A 21,868-nucleotide genomic window follows, 5' to 3' on the forward strand; every position below is an offset into this window, starting at 1 on the left:
AAGATGGGGGGGGGAGGGGAGGAGAATGTGAAGGGGTGGGTGAAAAAGAGAAAGGGGCAACAGAAGAACACGATTGGTTTGTTTATTTGTCCCTTATGAAGAATAATGTGGGCATTTTAACATATCGTCTATCACACTGAACATTATTATGTGGGTAATAAAGTTGTTTACTGAAGTTACTAATAAAGGTGTTAAGTAGTGGAAAATTAACAACAAATTACATTATTCCAGTGAGGCAAGGAGATTGAAAGGAGGTCTCTAGATTCAACAGCAATCAATCTTTCACACTGAAAAACACCCAGAGGTAATAATTAAGCAGGTTCAATTCCGTTGGCTTAAAACTACTTGAATTGTATGACACCTTACAAGTTACCTGATCAGGGCACCTGAGAGTTAGTTGCATGCTTCTGTATAGGGGAGTTAGATTGGGGTGGGGGAGGAGGGGGTGGAGATAATGAAAGATAGTCCTGTTGCTGATTGCCAAATGATCAAATATATGAAGTCATTTCTTAGTTAAACAGCCAGTCAAAAGAAATTGTGGAGGCTCATGTAACTGCCATTTGAGCAGTGTGGTCACAGCGCAACCCTAGTCAAGTAAGAAGCTGGAAATGGTGTGTAAGAGAAAATATGTAAAGGAATCTCAAATGCAATATCACTGCTTTCCTTTTAGATCTATGAGAAATATGGAAGCTAGGAAAATGCAAATACTACGCCAAATAGTGGAGCAGTGGCCATGATATACAGTGCCTATGGTACTCAAGAAAGTGACATCATCATTACAGAATTCTCCCAGAGTATCAAAACACAATTATTATTTCAAGGATCTGAACTCAGATTAAGGTTTCAGAAGAAAATCTGTTTAGCACTAATGCAAGACTCATTTATGAACCATATATTGATCACATAATCAAAGCCAACCTCCCTTGGGTAATTCAAGAGACAGTACTGAGAATCAAAATCAATTGCTATGCCGGTAAAAGTCTTGATCCAACCAGTAAACAATACCCACTATAAATAAATTTGTGAAGATTTGAAAAATGTTTGCAAGGGCTGTCAATATGTTTACAACTTTATAACAGACAGAAAAAGTACTTAAAATGTAGATAGAAAAGTATTAAATAATGATGGCTACTTTCTGATGGTCCTCCTTCAGTTATTAATGGATACTGTGAAAGCAACTAAGCAAATGGTAGCAGTTCACTGTACTTGGCCATCAGAATGCTAACATAGTACCTCTGCATTACAGCAGCATATATATTAGATGTACAGACATTAGGATATGGTTCTTTAACTGATGCTCTTAAGTTAGTATTCCATGGTGGCAGCAGACTAATAGACTAGGTATAATTGGGTCAGCAAGTCTCCTATCAACATACAGAAAATGGAGTCAAAAGGAAACAAAAACTGGGAACCAGCTCTTGACACTGGACTCCTGATTAAAAGAATATAATATCTCAGAAGGAATAAAGAAATGCTTTTCCAAATTGCGTTAAAAACTGCTAGCTTCACTAGTTACTCAATTTGTACAAATTAGATATATAGTTTCTAACAATAAAAAGACAAACACAACTTGAAGTAGTGATAATTTTAACTTTTAAGTGAAAATAATCCAAGAGCTTCATGTAATTTCTGACAATTTAGCAAAAGGTTTGCTAGTTTTTAATGTGCTAAATCAAAATTTTACTTGGTGTTAACAGGGGAAACAGCCAGGGTTAAGCCACAGGGGCAATTTGGTAGACAGGATGACTGACAGAAGGGGAAAAAAAGACCAGTGTACACCTTTTCATATACATACAGCCCAGCTTGAGGTTTGAATAAGTTCAGAACCTGTAGTGTGTGTACTTGTTGGAAACGAAAATTAAATATAGAAAGTGACGGAATTTAAAAAAGATTCAGAGCATTATTCACAACAACTTGTATTTATATAGTAGCCTTAAAGTAAAACCGTCCAAGGCACTTCAGAGTCTTCTCAAGCAAAATTTCAGTTCACACCACAAATACATGGTTGTGTTTCTGAATGCTGACAAGTACCAACAATATACCATTACTGTGCCTCGAAGCCACCAATAATTTTCCCCAAAGCATTAAAAACCTTTAACATTTTGATCAATAACTGGTATGAAATCATTTGATCTTGGAAAATATTTCTTATTGTTCACAAATGTTTGCAAATTATATCACTTGCCTATGTAGTCATAATATGAAGTATAAATAAGTCCTTACAGTGACAGTCTCCTGGATCAAAGACAGGCGACCAAATACAGTGCAAGATTAGTTATGGTACTTTTTAATACCGTGTCTTTTTTCTGCATATAATTTTACCTGTACATCATATACAGAAGACAAATGTAGCAAACAATTTATAACTTAATGAGTGATATGCTACCATTCAGATCTATGAAACATGAACCCATTTGTGTAAGTGAATAAAGTCATAGCTTTCAGTTCAAAAGAGGTTTGATCTGTTTATGAACATTGCAATTTCTATTCAGAGTTTGAAAAAAGATGTCCAAGCCACGATTTTAAGGGGATTGACCTTATAAACAAACAGATTGCAGTGAATATGTGCTCCAAGATTAGCATATGATTTAAAAGATGACCATCTTAGTAAGAGGAGAACAATTGGCCAGTACTGTGGCTTCTAATTTCATACGACTGATCTCATAGATAAGCAGACTGAAACCAACTTAGAACAGCAATATTTACAAGCTACTGCAGCAGACTGTCCATGCTCCTGCTAGGAGATCTGATATCATGATATGTCATGCTCAACTGCTTTATACCATCCTCTCACATCCGTTGGAGCTTGTCTGCAATTACTCTGACACCTGTCATCAAACCATGCCTAGCTCAACCCATTTCTGCTATCCTCCAGTTTGTCCTCTTGCAAACTTTCTGTAACTTATCAACTTTGATCAAATAGCCAATACAATGACATTTTCTTTTCAAAAAGAGGCATATAAAATGGACATTAACAAGTTGTAAATACATATTGCAATGCTCTCAGCAGAATTTTATAGTAGCCTGAATTTTGTAGTTTATGGTTATAAATGTGACAATCCCATGAGAAATCTAGTGAGGCCTAACTTGACATCAGGAACAACTCACTGATTTTTAACTAAATTCCAGGTGTCAATTTGAGATTCTTGCTTGGCAGTGGCAAGATGCCTATCTATGGATATTATTACCTGTTAACAACCTTATCCACTGTTGTGGTTCTGTTCGTCGAGCTGGGAATTTGTGTTGCAGACGTTTCGTCCCCTGTCTAGGTGACATCCTCAGTGTTTGGGAACCTCCTGTGAAGTGCTTCTGTGATCTTTCCTCTGGCATTTATAGTGGTTTGAATCTGTCGCTTCCGGTTGTCAAACCATTATAAATGCCGGAGGAAAGATCACAGAAGCGCTTCATAGGAGGCTCCCAAGCACTGAGGATGTCACCCAGACAGGGGACGAAACATCTTCAACACAAATTCCCAGCTCGGCGAACAGAACCACAACTAGCACCCGAGCTACAAATCTTCTTACAAACTTTGAACCTTAACTGCAGATCTTGCCTTATTAGTCTGCAGTTTTCTATCATTACCACCCACCACGAGGAAATTGAACACAGGAATTCTTCACATGGAAATCAGATTGAGTACCTGATGACTTCAGTTTATCATTTGCTTCAAAACATCATCAGGAACCAACATCTCAGGGCATGCTCCTTGGGCACGAGGCACAAACACCCCATGTGCATGTATACCCGTTTTTGACCCATTCTAAAGATCAAAGTCAGTGAGAGCCCCGAAGACTGGGCTAAGTTCAGAATCCAAAGGAGGACTAAAACAAAATATAAGGGCAAACTAGTGAGGAATATAAAAACTGAAACCAAGGGTTTCTTAGACATAAAAAGAAAGAGAAGGGTCAAAGTGAAGATAGCCCTCATCGAAAATGATTCCGGGAAGGTAGTTATAGGGAACAATGAAATAGCAGAGGAACTAAACTGATGCTGCATGAGTTTTTACGATGGAAGATATTTTAAATATCCCACTAATACTAAAGAATACAGGGGAGGAATTATGTACCATCACTGAAGTATTATTAGACAAACTAATGGACATAAAGGCAGACAAATCCATGGGCCCTGATAGCTACCTCCTGTCGTATCCTAGGATGCAAGCTACAGAGGTAGTGGATGCATCAGTTGTAGTTTTACAAAAATCCAGGGATTCTGGAGAAATATCAGCGGACTGGAAAAATGCCAATGTGAGACCTTTTTAAAAAATGGGAGGGAGGCAAAAAGCATTAGCTTAATATCTATTGTTGGAATAGTACTGGAATCAAGTAAGGACGAAATCAAGTAGTCAGCATGGATCCCTTACTCCCAATGCCTCCACCTCCACCGTATTTGCTCCCAGGAGGAGCAATCCCACTCCAGGACATCCCAGATATCCTTCTTTTTCAGGGACCACAATTTGCCCTCCCTTGTGATCAACAATGCTCTCCAGTACATCTCCTCTACTTCCCGCACCTCTGTCCTCAAACCCCTCTAACTGCAACAAGAATAGAATCACCCTGGTCCTCACCTTCCATCCCACTAATCTCCAGAGACAGCACATTATTCTCTGCCATTACCACCACCTACAGACAGACCCCACGACCAGAAACTATTCCCTCCACAACTCCCTTGCTGCGCCCACACCCCCTACCAACCTAAGGTGATGTAAAACATGCACCCATACTACCTCTTCACCTCCATCCAAGGCACTGAAGGTTCTTTTCACAAGAGATTTTCCTGCACATCCACCCACCTCATCTACTGCATCCGTTGCTCTCGATGTGGACTCCTCTACTTCGGGGAGACAGGACACCAACTCATGGAGCATTTCAGGGAACATCTTTGGGACACAAGCACTCAACAACCCCACCGTCCTATGGCCAAACATTTCAACTCCCCTTCCCACTCCCAAGGAATGCAAATCCTGGACCACCACCACCACATCAAATCCACCAAAAGAGGGGCCTCATCTTCCACCTTGGGACCTTTCAACCACATGACATTAACATCAAGTTCATTAGTTTCAAATTTCCCCTCCCCCCACCCTCATCCCAGAGCCAAACCTCTAACTTGACACCGCTCTCTTGACCCGTCCATCTTCCTTCCACCTCTCCACTCCACTCTCCCTACTGACATGTCACAATCACCTCCTACGTGCCTCCACCTATTGCCTTCCCTCCTACTTTCCCTCAGTCCCACTCCTCCCTCCACATTCCTGATGAAGGGCTTAAGCCCAAAATGTCAACTCTCCTGCTCCTTCGTTGCTGCCTAACCTGCTGTGCTTTGCTAGTGCCACCTTTTTAGACTCTGACTCTCCAGCAACTGTAGTCCTCACTCTCTTTGTGAAATTGTGTTTGACTAATTTATTCCAGTTTTTTGGGAAAGTCTCAATCAGAGTGAACAGAGGGAAGCCAGTAGATGCATTGTTTTGGATTTCCTGAAAGTGTTCAACAAGGTACCTCACAAAAGATTTTCATAAGAACGCATAGCGTTACAGATAAAATACTGGCATGGATAGAGAATTGGCTAATGGAAGGAAACAGCAAGTGGAGTTAAGGGGTTCTCATTTAGGTTGATAATTTGTGACCAGGGATCAGCGCTCGGACTGCAACTGTTAACAATATATAACAATGACTTGGGAGGAAGGAAGCAAATGTATCATAGCCAAATTCGCAGACAACACAAAAGTAGGTGAAAAGGCAAGTTGTGAGAGAGGTACAAACAGCTGACAGAGAAATATTGACAGGTTAAGTGCATAAAATGTTGGCAAATGGAGCAATAATGTGAGAAAAACATGAAGTTGTTCATTTTGGAAAGGAGAACAAAAGAACAGGCGATTATTTAAATTGAAAACAAACAGTGCAGAAAGCTGCAATACGAAAGGGACTTGGTACTTGTGTATGAAACAATGTTAGCACACAGGTGCAGGGGATAATAAGGAACATTAATGAAGCACTGGCCTTTGCTTCAAGAGGAGTGAGTACAGAAATCTTGTTACAACTGTACAAGGTACTTATGAGAGTACATCTGGAATATGGAAAGCAGTTATTTATGGAAAGATATCATTTCACTTGGGACAGTTCAGAGAGAGTTCACTAGGATAATCCCTGGCATGGAGGGAACATTTTATGAGCAAAGGCTAAACATATTGGGACTCTACTCACTGGAGTTCAGAAGATTGAGAGATTATCTCAGAATAAAGGGGCATCAATTTGAGTGTGAGTTGAAAAGGAATTTTTTCTGAAGTTTCAGTGTCTTTGGAACTCATTGCTACAGAAAGCTGTGGGGGCAGAATCCATGTATACCTTTAAGGCGAAAATAGATGGATTCTTGGTTAGTGAAGGAATCAAGGATTATGGGAAAACTGCAAAGTGGACATGAGGAGCATTGGATCAGCCACAAGCCTATAGAATCAGCCACAATCCTATTGAATGGCAGAGGCGGCTTGGGGCAAAATGGCATATTCTTATTCCTAGTTCTTATGATTTCATGGTCTAAAAATGCGCATGGCACATATCCGATCCACTTACACATTTCTGCATTCCCTCCCTATCATTCTAATTCTGCAGCAAGGGGACTTTGTGCTCAAGGACACCCATCCAACTCATGGATTGGACCAGACATGCTTGCTTTCTTGGCACTCACTCACTGAGTCTGTGTGGATGCCCAGTGCATCTCTGCCTTACCTTGCCATTTCATGCCTTACCACTCAACCAAAGTAGTACTGCATGCCTTGCCATTTAGCCCAAAGTCAGGAAACTTGTCATGGTTCTCAGCAGGTCTCAGTCAAGGGAGAGAACTTTCAAAGAAGGGGTTGCAGCACAGTAGGTCAAGGGCTGGCTCCAATACTGGCCTAGGGGCTTGGAGATAGTCAGTTGCTCAAGATAGTCAGGATACTCTCCTCATAAGGGTTGGGCAGCTAAATGCTGAACAAACAGTCAGCCACTCCTCCTGCAATATCAGTGAGGTAGGTATCAAGGGAGATGAAAGTAGATGGCACAGCTGTTACTTTTGGTGCAAATGGGGAGGTGTCCAAGTGTGTGAGCAAACTACACAGAGGGCATGCAGGCTTAGTGATTTCAAGGATTGTGAAGGATGAGTGTAAGTGAGGGAAAATGCTGCAGATAATAGTGAGAGTGATACAGCATGAAGCTTGTGAGAGGTGGGTACAGTGCAAAGATACAGGGAATGTGATTTATTGGAGATGTTGTTGTTACTTACGCTGGTGGAAGGGAGAAGGTCTTCTTCCTAAATTGTTATACATTCGTTCAGATAGGTGAAAGTGCACTAAACTGGGTGGTAACTTCAGACCAGGTTGACATGGTCTCGCATCATGGCCTCCTCTGCTAGTCCTGGGGGATGAAGACGTGCTGATTCTGCATCACCCCAACCTCCAGGTGCCTGTTTGCAAAGCAGGGTGCCAATTTTCAATTTGCTGCCATGTCCAGAGCAAATGTCATGAACGAAGAACAGCTCTGGACTGAAGGTGCTTGTCTCAGTGTACAAAGGCCTTTTAAAAACTGTTCCACCACCACAGATGTCAGGGATTTCCTAGCAGTGTGAGTTTTTCCAGATACGATGAGTGGTAGAACAGAGCTAGAATCATACAGGGGTGAAGCCATAGGCAAGTAAAATGGTGAATTTGGTAAGATGTGTTCAGACAACTTGCTAGGCCACGGACAGAAATCCTCTATGAATCTCTACAAAACTAAAGCATGGACAAAATAAAGGAAGATTCAACCTCCTGAGTTTCATAACACAATTTCTCCAAGTAATAACTACTTTTGTCTAACTCTGCAGTCATTGATTTGGGAATACACAGATTGCGCAGTTAGTGGCAACATTAACTTGTCTATTTCACTTTTCTTTTTAAAAGCAATCCAGAAGCTCTTTAAAATTAAATAGTGATACTCAACAGCTGCCAGTCTCCTTGAGCCTGTAAATGTGCTAATCTAGTGCCTGAAGCGGAGATCCGAGAAGCATTGTCATGAGTTCAGCAGTTTGAGCTAATGCACTAGTTAAATTGTCACAATCAGTGAGGGCTGCACTTGAGGTAATAATACAGTTCTTGGGTATATAGAACATGAGTGACTGAGAACTAGGTGCAAGGCAACTGTTAAAACAAACAGAATGCTATGAAGTATCACAAGGATAACTCCACACAAAACTGCAACTATCTGGTCTGTGTAGCAATCTTTAGTCGACTTAATTTTGAATCTAGGATAGAGCATCCAAAATTGTCAATTCAGCACAAAGGATTATGGAATTTCAAGTGTAATGTATATCTACTACCAATCAAGTTTCTTTAGTCTGTGTGTGTTTGTACTGGAAATAAGTCTCAGTTAAATATACGTTATTCCCATGACATGTTTACATTAGTTCCAAAGAGGAGTCATTGCATTCAAAATGGGATCTCTGTTTCTTTCTTCACAGATACCATTTAGGTTTCTTCAGGTCTTTGATTCTATTTTGCAATCCTTCAAATAGAAGTATATTTTAGGCATGAAGGGCACCAGACACCTTTTGAAAAAATTAATATATATTAAGAAAATATTAATTTACCAAGACCCTGACTAGTGTACACCCCAGTAAATTGGTAAATATTTGCCTATTTTTGAAAAGCAAGTTTCAGCTATGTAAAATGAGGATTGTAGCTAGGTAAGTTTTTTTGGGGGGGCAGTATAAGCCATTTACTAAACTCATGTATTAATATAACGGCACAAGTTTAAAATGGCAAATTTCATAGAATATTGCAATGAAAACAAAATTCCTTTCTAAAATGTATCTAATGTCATCGGTCAATAAATATTTTACAATTATGATTGCACATGAGTTTGAGATGAATCTCAAAGCATAACTTCAGAAAAATAATGTACAGCTAACCACAATTTGCACCCGATTGCAGATTTGGCCTACTGTGTCCTACTTCAAACTCCTGTGACTGTAAATGGAGGTGGTCTTGGTAAAGATTCAAAGGAGGAAAATTAGATTGAAACATCATTCAAAGACTTTTGTGAAAATAGAAAAAAGGGCAAGACAGACATGCACTCATATAGCATTTTTCATGACCTTCAGAAGCATTTACAGACACATTTGTAGTGTAGTCAGTGTTGTAATGTAGAAAACAGGACAGCCAATTTATGCAGCAAACTCCAACAATATAGCAATGATGAGGTTACGAAAAGAATAGAATCCCTACAATGTGAAGACAGGCTATTTGGCCCATCAAGTCTACACCGACCCTCTTAAGTGCATCTCATCCAGACCCACCCCTTTACCCTATCCCTGGAACCCTGCATCTCCCATGGCTAATCCACCTAGCCTGCACATCACTGGACACTAGAGGCAAATTAGCATGGCCAATCCACCTAACTTGCACATCTTTGGACTACAGGAAGAAGCCAGAGCACCCAAAGGAAACCCACGCAGACGCAGGGAGAATGTGTAAACTCCACACAGACTGTTGCCCAAGGCTGGAATCGCATCTTGGTCCCTGGCACTGAGGATAACCACTGAGTTGCCATAAATCTGTTGTGGTTTTCAAAAGGGATATATATTGTACACAATAAAACCCATGCTCTTATATACACCTGAATAGTCAAATAGGATTCTAATGTGATTGCTGAAAGATGGTGCACCTGACAATGCAGCTCTGCCTCAGTACTGTACAGTACTATCAGCCTTGATTTCTGTCCTCAAACCCTGGAGTGGGGCTTGAGCCCTGAGCCTCAGGGGCAAGAATGACAAATGAGGCAACTGAGCTATGGTGACAATCATAATAGACCAAGAGCCTTTTAGGCTTGAAAGAAAAAGTGAAGCATATTTTGGACAAAATCATTTTTTTTAAACAATTATTTACATTTAAATCTCATCTTTAATGAATAAAGGCATCTCCAGACACTTTGTCCCTCATCTTTCTGGTACCATAATTTACAAACTTCCATTGGCAAAGAGCTGCAGTGGTTTGCTATTGTCCTCTGCAATGTGGCTGACCAGAAAATGTCTCCTGCTTTTTCTGCTTTTCATCAGGCTTTTTGGAAGGATTACAAACTAATAATATACTGGTTTTGGCCACCTTACAAATGTACCTTCAATGACTACTAAATAGGACTTGCACTCAGAGCTTCTGGTCCAGACATAGCAGCGCTGCAACTGTCACAAAAACTCCAATCTTAAAGTATTTTACAGATTTCTAAGCAAAACCCATTTGACATCTCATTAAGTGGAAACATTAGGAGAGGTAACCAAAAATGTGTTAGATGTACATTTTCAGTAGCCTCTTAAAAGTCGGAGAGAGCGTTAAGGAAGAAGAGAGATTTAAGCTCTGGAATTATCTCCCTAAACTTTCTTTCCTTTTTGATACGGCTTTAAAAATTAGTTCTTTAACCATACGTTGGCTCATCTCCCCAACATCTCATGTGATTAAGAGTCAAAATGTTTGACAAGACTCCTCTGAAGTGTTTTTTTTAAATCATGTTTAAAAAGGTCTGATACAAAGTTGTTTTTATTGATGAAGCCACTAGAAGCCACTTAAGGTCAGTGAACACAAGGATGATGGACTTGCTGATAGTTAGGTCGGCAAAGCACTAGTTTGATGTCAGTAAGTAGTTTTCACAATTAGGCCTTGATTAATGGAAAAGTTGCCAGCTGAATGTGAATGCAAACATTTAAAAAAGGTGTTTGAAAACGTTGTAGCCATGGGACAACATTACTGAATAGAGAAGATAGGTACAGTATTGTAGATACATCTCCCAGTTACAGTGGATGGAAGAAAGTTTCAATTGTTTCAAGGGAGAGAGGATTTGGCTTGAGAGATTGTGTGGCTAATTTGTGAAAGATGGGTAAAAGGGTTGTGGCGTGTATAAGTTGAATCATGGCAATTCAGGACATCCGTTATAGACCGAATGGCTTTTTCCTATTCCTGGTTTGCTCCAGTCTTGATATGCAGAAAATAATACACACAATGTAATTAATTTGCAATGGGCTGCCCACACTATCAGTAAAATAGGAGGGTGGCAGTTTTGCATTGTCACCTTTGACTAATAGCAATGTAAAAGCAGCTTAAACTTGTAAGAAATTGTGGGCAGTAATACTACATTTCCTCAAAACGTCAGCACTAGTTAAACACCAGAAGTACAAGAAGAAATGGTAACCAAAACATAGCTTGGAATCCAGTCTCCAGAAGTATCAGAACAATAAATCCATTAATCTTTGTTGAATTCAAAGTATCTCAGAAGGGCCCCAAAATGTCTGCATCAGATCTTGAATAAAATCATGGTACAGATACCAAAGCACGGTTAACAAATAAAGCTCAATATTGATCAGGAGTAGCTTAGTAACCAGATTGTTGTTATTGCAAAAGTGTAGTTTAAACAAGCTGTAAAGGCCCACCGAAACATAACACACCAAAACCATTTTAAAAGGATTAAATAAGGCGATAGTTATTTCTTGGGATATCATAAAAAGTCATCTGGCATCAAATGACAAAGATCAAGTCAATGCTGTACTGAAGTTCTGTATAGCTGAGGCAAATATATCTTGACTGCAATTCCTTCAAACTAATCACTTTGCAAAACCAGGACAAGGCAACAATGCAGACGTAATAACTTAAATTATTGGATACCCAACTTAGGATCAACATATTTTTATAAATTATGTTTAAGACATCATGTTGAGGTTGTACAGGACATTGGTGAGGCCTTTTCTGGAGTAGTGTATCCAGTCTGGTCCCCAGTTACTGGAAGGATATTATTAAGCTGGAGAGGGTTTAGGAAAGATTTACCACGATGTTGCTGGATAGAGACTTTTTCCACTGGATCATAGGCAGCTGAGATGTGACTTTATAGAAATTTATAAAATAATAAGGGGTATAGATAGGGTTAATGGTGTCCCTATGGTAGGGGATTTCAAGACTAGCAGAAACATTTTTAAAGTGAGGTCCTGGGCCGCCTCCACCGCCACTCCCTAACCACCTGACACCTAAAAGAAGAACGCTTCATCTGCCTTGGATCCCTCCAACCCCACGGAATCAATGTAATCTCACCAGTTTCCTCATTCACCCCCCACCCTCACCCCCCCGGCCTTATCCCAGTTCCAACCTTCCAATTCAGCACTGCCCTCATGACCTGTCCACCTGTCTTCCCACCTACCTGCTCCACGCCCCTCTCTGACATATCATAACTCCTACCTCCAGCTACCTATCGCACTCTCAGCTATCTTCCCCATCAGCCCAGACCCCTCCCATTTATCTCACCACCCCCTCGGCTCAGTGTCATTCCTGCTGAAGGGCTTTTGCCCAAAATGTCGATTCTCCTATTCCTCGGATGCTGCCTGACCTGCTGTGCTTTTCCAGCACCACACTATCGACTCTCATCTCCAGCATCTGCAGTCCTCACTTCCACCTACATTTTTACAGTGAGAGGAGAGAAATTTAACAAACACGAGGGGCAATACTTCTTACACAAAGGGTGGTTTGCATGTTGAATGGACTTCCTGAGGAAGTGGCTGATGTGAGCACAATTACAACATTTAAAAAGGATTTGGATAGGTACATGATTAGGAAAGGTTTGGAGGGCTGTGGGCCAGGAGCAGGCAGCTGGAATTAGTTTAGTTTGGGATCATGTTAGGTATGGACTGGTTAGACCAAAGGTATGTTTCCATGAAAGATGAAAGAATGATGATTCCATGAAAGAAACGTTACCACCAGTCTGAAATTTCAACAAAAACATTTACCTGCAAATGAATGATCAATCAACTATATTAAAAAAATTGATTCATTTTATACTTGCTTTGCTATTTAGATGAAACATGATTCTGGTTTCATAATTTAAACTGAAAAATATGAGAGTTTAATAAATAGGGGGATAAGCAATGAGGAAAGATTAAAACTTTTCAAGATAAATCTAGGATAAAGACAGTAGAGTCAAAAAAAGATTAGAGCCAGACTTTTCAGAAGTGAAATTAAACATTTCTACATGTGAAGCATTAAAAATTTGGAACTTGCTTCCACAATGACAATTAGCACAAAACAAACTGTTAATTTAAAAACTATGATTATTATACTTTTGTTAGACAAATGGTGAAATGGGGTAAAGACAGATTTATGGAGTTGGGTCGCAGATCAGTCATAACCTCAAAGAATGGTATATAACAAAACTATGGATCTAAATGGCCTAATTCTATTCCAATGTTACAAGACAGATACAATACCTACATTTTTGCAGTGATAATCTGTCTTTCAAATATTGGTCATGTACATAATTCATTATTTAAATCAGACAGGCTTTCAAATATCATGTATCCATATGGTTAAAATGTACCAATGTACTGCATGACTTGACCCTATACACAGTTTACTATGTCAATCTCCACATCAATGTTGGTCAAGGGAGGGGTGGGAAAAAGGCTAAACAGAGAGGAAACAATACACACCAATAATTGGGAGATATAAAGCATCAGAGTAAGAAACAGCATGGTGAGGTCAGAGTAAGATGGTATTCAGTAAGCTTTACATTATGTTTACAGTGCATATGTGTAGCTGATACAAAAGGAGGCTGGTGAACTGTAACTGTAGATAGCGAAATGAGAATATGATAATGTGATGGTAATGGAGATCTGGCTCATAAAAGGGTAGGCCTGAGTACTACATACTGCCAGATACAGGTATTTTGGAAAGATGATGAATAAAAAAAAAAGGAGTGCCAAGACTGATTGAAGATAATATTAAATATGGGAGAGGAAGCACTCCTACTGGAGCTGAGGACAGAATCTATTTGATGAGAGCTAGGAAGCCACCGTGGTATTATTACACTAGATGGTATTCTATGGGCCAAATAGTGGGCAAGATAAGGAACAAGTCTGCAAGGAAACTATACAGCATAAAAACTATAAGGCAGTTATATTCTTTTAAGACTTCATTTATGCGAGGACATACTGGCTTAGTAATAGTGTAAAGACCAGGAAGAGTTTGTGAACTTTTGAGAATTTGGTCCATCTGTATGTTTACAACATAATGAGAAGAAGGCATTGCTGAAAATTCACTGCTGGGGAATGCAATAGATCAAGAGGGTCAAGTGTCAATAAGAAACAGTGATAACAGTATCACAAGGTTTAGGTTAGCTATGGAAAAGGACAAAGATCAATCTTGAGTAAAAATACCCAATTACAGGACAGTCAATTGCAGTGGGGAGAGAACAGGTCTGGTCCAGATAAATTGGAATCAAAGATTGGCAGACTAAATTGCAATAGCACAAATGGGATGCCTTTCAATAGGAGATAGTTCAGTATATCCCTACAAGGGAGAGGCAAGGTAGGATAAACAAAGAGCGCGAGAGAAAAGGTGAAGAAAAAGGCTGTGTATGATATATCAAGTTGGAAAAATAATGGAAAGCAAGGCTAAGCATACATGTCAAGAGGGGAAGTGAAAAGGACTGGCAGCTAAGACAAAGGGAGTCCTAAAGCCTCCTATTTGCATAATAATATTAAAAAGCTAGTAAAAGGAGCAGGTATTAGAGTGACAAAAGGGAAGTTACTCATGAAGGTACATGGCTGAGGTACCAATGACATGTCTTTACTGAGGTTGTTGAGAAATGAATGAACTAAATATGATGAACAGAAGGTATTAGGAAGATTATCTGTATGTAAAATTGATAAGTCACCAGACTTAATGAGAAGCAGCGTGTGCAGATTGCTGGCAAGTAAGTGTTGCTTGAAAGCACAATCCTTTCACCACTTTGCAGCTGATTGTGACTCTTGAATGTGGAGCGCTTCAATGGATTAGATTTATCCCACTTTTGTAGACACAATATAATTCACATTTTATGAACATGTATTTTTATCCAGCTACCTAGTAGGAAGGTGGTTAGGTGGGATTTTTTTGCCCAAACAATCAGTTAGAGTAACAATTTTTTTTTCAGTTCTGCAATGAAAAGTTTTAGAATTTGTAACAATGCTTATTTTTTAATTGCTTGAGATTTTCTGCTCATTTCGATGTTAGCACTTGATTTGTTAAATGCACAGTAATAAAGTATTAATTTTTATGCAGACAAAAGAATGTTACAACACCAGTGAATAATTTTGGAGGATCAACATTGAAGAAAATCAAACTCCTTTTTTTCAAAAAAGGATGTCCTGATAACAATATTGCTAGTGGTATAATGAAACAATGTTACATTGAAGTAAATTCTGACTTCTGGTGGGGGGGGGGGGGGGGGGAGGAGAGAGAGAGAGAGAGACTTGCAAATGCCGACATACTTTCATACAGAAAAAAAAGAGATATTTTAAATAAAAGGAAATCTGTGACAGGACAACACTACACAAGCATTAAGGTACAGCCATGGGAGGAAAAACATTATGAATGATTTGCATGCAATTCAAATATCTTAGCCTGAGCTTTCATGTACAGCTAGATGGAATTTAGATTCCAACTTTGATCATTTAAGATACGTTGCTATGTATGTCAAACATTACCAGTTCTCACCAAGGATGTGAGACAAAGCATTTTACAGTGGCAGAACTATTCCTAATAGAAGTGGAAAATAGCCTAGATCAATTCTGTGCATCATTGAATGGTATTAACAGGCCTTACACAAAGTAGGCCATTGCACACTTTCACCCAAAACTGCACTGAGTTCCAGATCTTGTTTTTTTCTGGGGGTGGGGAGAAACAGTGGGGATAAAAGGTACTAAAGAGTTACAAAAGGAGTATTACAACATATTTCCTAGAAAACAACCGAATACTAAGAATACTACAGCTGTATAACAGCCTCTCCCAAAAAAGGTTGAGCTTCTATTTCCTGCCTTTAATCATAAGGAAGCTCCTCTGGTTAATTTTCCAGATTAGGTTTGCTATCAAACGAAGAACAAACAGACATTTTTCTTTAAAAAGTGAAAAATATAATCATGTCATCCTAATGCCATTTCAACACCCAAACAGAAAACAGAAACTTCAGAAATTGTTTCAGCAATTGATAACTTTGTATACTAGTTCATTAGTACTACTTCTACTTCCAAAGTTCGAGACACGTGCAAATACTGCTGAATTACAAAATTCACAAAATACCCAGATAATCAAGTCAAACTAGAGTTGTAAGAATAGCATCAATGTTTGGACTGCTCAGGGACTCTACGACTCATCTTTGGAGTTTACAATGCATTTAATAAAAAAGACGCAGCATAAAATAAACAAACAGTTACCGCAAATAAAAAAAATGGAAAACCATAACTGCAAACATCAGAGATACATCTAATTAATCGAAAAGAACAAAGGGAATACCATTTTTTATAAAAAAAATCAAGAGGTGTCTCAGACTAATTGGGCACTAAAATTGCGAAACCTTTAACTCCATTTCCGAAATAGTGCGACAATGCCTCGACCGCGTTGTAAAATATGTTGGTTTTAGGTCAAATAAAGTCATGAAAAGTAGCGCTCAGATGTTGACCGATGAGAGACAAAGGCGGTGGCAGCAGCTCCTGCACTTGCAGAGACAGAACCCTATCCCATCCTCGGGGTGGGGGGGGTGAAGGGGGGGGGTGAAGTAGCACACCCTGACAGACTGAGTGCCAGCATCAGCTGCTGCTCCTACCCGAACCTGGGAGCCAGGAATGAGGGAGAGGAGACTGACTGCCGTCCCAGCAAATAGTACCGTGATGTGAACCCACACAACCTCGCGGGTTACTCGGCCACCCGACTCGGGGCTTCGGAGCGAGAGTGAGTGAGGCCCACACTCCGCGCCAGACAGAAACATCAGCCAACTCAGTTACATAATTTAATTCTCATTTTATTTTTTAAAAAAACTTGAAAATCGTGAGGCAGAAGAAAGAGAGATCTACCAACAAACGACAGTGGATTCTCTTACCCCCAGTGCCGTCTGAATTCTCGTTTAAACTGCCCGAGGAATCATGCTGAGTGCCCACACACCCTCCCATGGGTGAGCTCCTGTCACTTTGACAACAGACCGACTGACCCCGGCCGGCACTGGACTCGCTCAGACAGACAAACGGACAGCCGCGCGCCTCGCCATAACCAAGCCCCGGATCCACCTCTCGCCCGAGCCGCCACGCCCCCATTCGTGATGCGTACTAACCCCACCCCCGTCCAAGTTCTCCTGGCTCCAACAACTAACCCCGCCCTTCCCACCGAGGCTGCGCCCCTTCCTTCACGTGTGCCCGGTCGTCCCGCCCACCGCTTGTCTAAATCCCGCCCCTTCTAACCCCGCCTCCTTCCCTCCCCAATCCACAATCACCTTTCCTGCGCGCCCCGTCCCGTTTGCCAGTGAGGCCCCGCCTCCCTCGTGAGTCGCACGCTTTACGTCAGACGCTGAGCTGCAGCTGGAGGGCGTTCGGTAATATCAGACATTTTTGTTCCGTTAGTTTCTAACGGTTTCTGGCTCTTATTTTGCTTCTTTTTTTGGGCGGGGGGAAGGGGATTGTATTCCTTTCCCTTGCGATGTACTGGGGAGTATGTTTGCGCCTGACTTGCCTCCTCAGCTCCGACTCCTTACTCAGGCCAGGGTAGGCTCCTTCATGTTTTCATTCTGCCCTTCACAGCCCAGTGTGGGTTTGTCACACACTGCACTCTCCCACATCCCAGCTTCCCTCCACTTATCGACGATTTGGCGACATTGTCGTTATCCAGCTTTTTAAGCCCTACGTGCTCTACTCAAGTGACGACACCAAACTTTCTCTTTAAACTTCCTCTGACCATCTTGGGACATGACCGCCGACTTTCTGCTGGCCAGACAGTTGTTATTTGTTTCCCTAAACTGAGAACTCTTTAAATGTTTCCATTTAAATCAAATACTTCTCCTTCAAGACAATCCTCTGCCAGACAATAACTCCTTCCATTCCCAACCCTACTAGACGCCAACCTGACAACATCCCTCCAGTTTCTCACCATTTCCTCTGACCCGAGGAGATCTTATCTGTCATTGAATCTTTCCTATCTCATCCTATCAAAGACCTTTCTCTGTCTTTGTCTCACTGTTTCCTCGCTCAAAAACTATTTAATTAAAACTTGGACTAGTTAAAAATGTAAAGTCATCCTTGACCTGAAAGATCTTCTCTATTCCTTCCCCACATATGTTGCCTTACATTGATTTTTTTCCAGCATTTCCTATTGTTTCTAGTGTTCTCTGTGACAACCACAACATCCTCATCTCAAGAAGGCAGTCTTTAATTCAGCCAGAATAGGACTGCAATCCATGCTGTTGGCATCAATCTAGTTCATGTGGGCTGTTAGGTGTAGTGCAACAACTCACCAAAGGTTCCAGTGACAGCATCTCCCAAACCCCTGACTTCTACCACCTAGAAGGACAAGAACATCAGATGTATGGGATGACCATCAATGGGAGGTTCCTCCAAGCTACACACCATCCTTGAATGAAACTATACCACCATTGTTGTTGGGTCAAAATCTTGGAATTGTCTCTTTAATAGTATTGTGGGTCTACACCATGTAGCCGACAGCAGTTCAAGTAGGCAATTCAAAGGCATTTACAAATGTGCAATAAATTCTGGCCCAGGAAGCAATGTGCACATCCTGTGAAGGAATGAATAAATATAAATAGTTATGTGGTCTGAATGCTTGGTCAAAGAGATATTTTGTAAGCCTTAAAGAGAGTGAGTTTGACATTGGGGTTTAGATAATTAAGATGCGGCTCTCCATTGTGTGCTGAAGGATGAAGAGCATGGATGAGATCAGAGTAATAGAATACTCTGGGTTTGACTATAGGATGTGGAGGTTAGGGTTATAAAATCTTTACAGAAGTGGGGAGCTGTAATTCTGTAAAGGAATTTAAGTACAATGATTTGCATCAATGCAGGTAGAGTAAGCAGTTTCTTTGATGAAGACATTTTCTTTAATGCTGTATCAGTGACTTGCAATGGAAACTTGGCAAGATTCTTTTTGTTACTTAGGTTACACATTGTAACAATAGCAGTCCTGTATGAAAATACTGACAGTCAAGCAGTCTTCAACTCTTGGAAAATCAGTAGCACTTGGAAATTTAACAGACTGTCTTTACAGGTTCTGCTTTAAAGTTTTCTTATTTATTTATCAAAGTTACCTTATTTAAATTAATTACAAGTGGATTAAACTTTATAAAATTGTCCCAGTTAAAATAACAAAAAGAAAGTCAATATGTAAATAATATATTTGATTTGGATCTTTATATGAACTTGGTGATAAATGTGGCAGATGCATAATGAGACTGTACAATGTTTGCTGGACCATCAAGAACCTTAAAAGTGGAGATAGTGAAAACAGACTGATGTCAGTAATTAGCAATGCTGTATTTGCCAGGGGTGTTTAGCATATGCTGAAGATTGAATTTAGAAGCTTCTCAGGCTGGCCAATAACCATAAGAAATAGGAGTAGGCCATTTGGCCCCACTAACCTGCTTTGCTATTCAGTAAGGTGATGGCTGAAGTGGATCACAGTCCCACACTGCACAAATTTGTTTTGTTTTTAAAGTATGATAGTTCTTCATTATTAAAAGAATGAGTCACAAAAAAATTGTAAAGAAAATAATATGCTCTGATTATTTTACCATAAAACAAATGTAAAGGTTCAAACTGATTTATATGCCTGTCAGGCTTCACTTGTTAGGTGTGAAACACATTTGTTTTCTTCATAAAAATGCAACTTAGTTTTGTACATCTCAAACTTTTAAAATAGCCTGAGTTCCATCTGTTCAAACAACTTTGTGATCTTCTAATCTTTTTGATTAAAAATGTGTCAACGTTTGCTGACACCAACAGTTCGGCATTAGCATTCAATAGGTTGAAAGGAAATCAGACTTCATTTTCTGGTGAAAACATTAAATATTCACAAAAGTAAACAAGTACAGACTCATGTTCAAATTTGATTACAAAAGGTGAAACATAGATTAGATTAGATTAATTACAGTGTGGAAACAGGCCCTTCGGCCCAACAAGTCCACACCGACCCGCCGAAGCGCAACCCACCCATTCCCCTAATTTACCCATTTACCTAACACTACGGGCAATTTAGCATGGCCAATTCACCTAACCTGCACATCTTTGGACTGTGGGAGGAAACCGGAGCACCCGGAGGAAACCCACGCAGACACGGGGAGAATGTGCAAACTCCACACAGTCAGTCGCCTGAGTCGGAAATTGAACCCGGGTCTCTGGTGCTGTGAAGCAGCAGTGCTAACCACTGTGCCACCGTGCCGCCCCCGTCATTATGGTGTCATTATGGTGAAGAAAAGGGATTTGGCCCATCAAGTCTATGTAAGTTTTCTGTAAAATTAAATCAATTCAATTTACTTGGATCACATAGAAGTAAATGAAAGACAATAAAAAGGAGAGATGATGGGCTGAATTTTTGAGTCCCACCAGGATAGGAATGGCAGTGGGCAGGGATCAAAAATACCATGCCAGCTGACATGTTGGTGTATTCTCAGTGTTGAATAGTTTTCCAGGTGGTTGGGGGTGGGCCAGTGATCCTGCCTATATTGTGATTGCATCCGATTAGGCTGGTTGAAGATCTCATTTACCATTCATTAATGGCAGATTTTTGCAGTCATGTACATACTACACTTGTTATCTGGAACAAACCAAATAACACAGTGGGCACACAAATGGGGTGCTAGTAATGGCTGCCCCAGGAAATTGATTGTGTCTCCCCACTAAAACAGTAACTGGTGCAGTGGAGGATGTGGCCACTGGGATATCAGGTCAGCACATATTCTGAGGAGAGTGGACAATAAGCACTTGAGCAGTACAAGGGTTATTACCCATTTGACATGAGAGCATAAGAATGGGGAGAGCTGCCAAGTGTTATTGGGCTGCAGTTGGCAAAGAGGATGCAGGTCTCCAGTTTTGGGCCCAGTGGCTGCGAGCAGCACCCTCCAGAAGAAGGACTGAATTCCCAAGTATCAGAAAGGCAGAGGAAAGTGGCAAAGGGCAGGATTGCACAAACCCCTGAGCGTACAATCTATCAACAAAGACAAATCTACTTCGAGATGATCATGATCCAGTGCTAGAACAGAATGTGATCCTTCACAGACATGGTCTTGGACATTTGCATCTTCATTTTTGAAGACCCTGCCACTCATACCTCACAGGTTCACCATGTCCTTCCTGAGGTGGTTAAAATCACTTGAAAGTTTTTGCTTTTGAATCTTTCCAAATATAAGCTGTGGACCTGCATGGCATCTCAGAAATAGATAAGTACACTGCACCTCGCAGATCCTTACTGCGGTTTTTGCCAGAGCTGGCTGGTGCCATTTGAAGAGAAAGTGAGGACTGCAGATGCTGGAGGTCAGAGCTGAAAATGTGTTGCTGCAAAAGCGCAGCAGGTCAGGCAGCAACCAAGGAGCAGGAGAATCGACATTTCGGGCATGAGCCCTTCTTCAGGAATGAGGAAAGTGTGTCCAGCAGGCTAAGATAAAACGTAGGGAGGAGGGACAGAACCCCACTGGTCCTCACCTACCACCCCACCAACCTCTATATTCAGCATATCATCCGTCGTCATTTCCGCCACCTCCAAACGGACTCCACCATCAGGGATATATTTCCCTCCCCTCCCCTATCAGCGTTCTGAAAAGACCACTCCCTCCGTGACTCCCTTGTCAGGTCCACACCCCCCACCAACCCAACCTCCACTCCCGGCACCTTCCCCTGCAACCGCAAGAAATGCAAAATTTGCGCCCACACCTCCCCCCTTACTTCCCTCCAAGGCCCCAAGGGATCCTTCCATATCCGCCACAAATTCACCTGCACCTCCACACACATCATTTATTGCATCCGCTGCACCCGATGTGGCCTCCTCTACATTGGGGAGACAGGCCGCCTACTTGCGGAA

At 40.9% G+C, this 21,868-nt stretch overlaps 1 protein-coding gene across 1 annotated transcript in view; it reads right to left on the minus strand.

Annotated features, from left to right (window-relative positions):
* Positions 1-17,117, minus strand: part of ubtd2 (ubiquitin domain containing 2) — a 76,511-nt gene extending 59,394 nt beyond the window's left edge. Inside the window, exon 1 of the mRNA XM_043703804.1 lies at positions 16,896-17,117. Within this exon, the coding sequence (XP_043559739.1) occupies positions 16,896-17,106 (211 nt within the window). The 5' untranslated portion in view covers positions 17,107-17,117. The remainder of the gene's footprint in view (positions 1-16,895) is intronic.
* Positions 17,118-21,868: the final 4,751 nt, after the last annotated feature.

This window comes from Chiloscyllium plagiosum, chromosome 14, assembly GCF_004010195.1.
Source record: "Chiloscyllium plagiosum isolate BGI_BamShark_2017 chromosome 14, ASM401019v2, whole genome shotgun sequence".
Classification (NCBI taxonomy): domain Eukaryota; kingdom Metazoa; phylum Chordata; class Chondrichthyes; order Orectolobiformes; family Hemiscylliidae; genus Chiloscyllium; species Chiloscyllium plagiosum.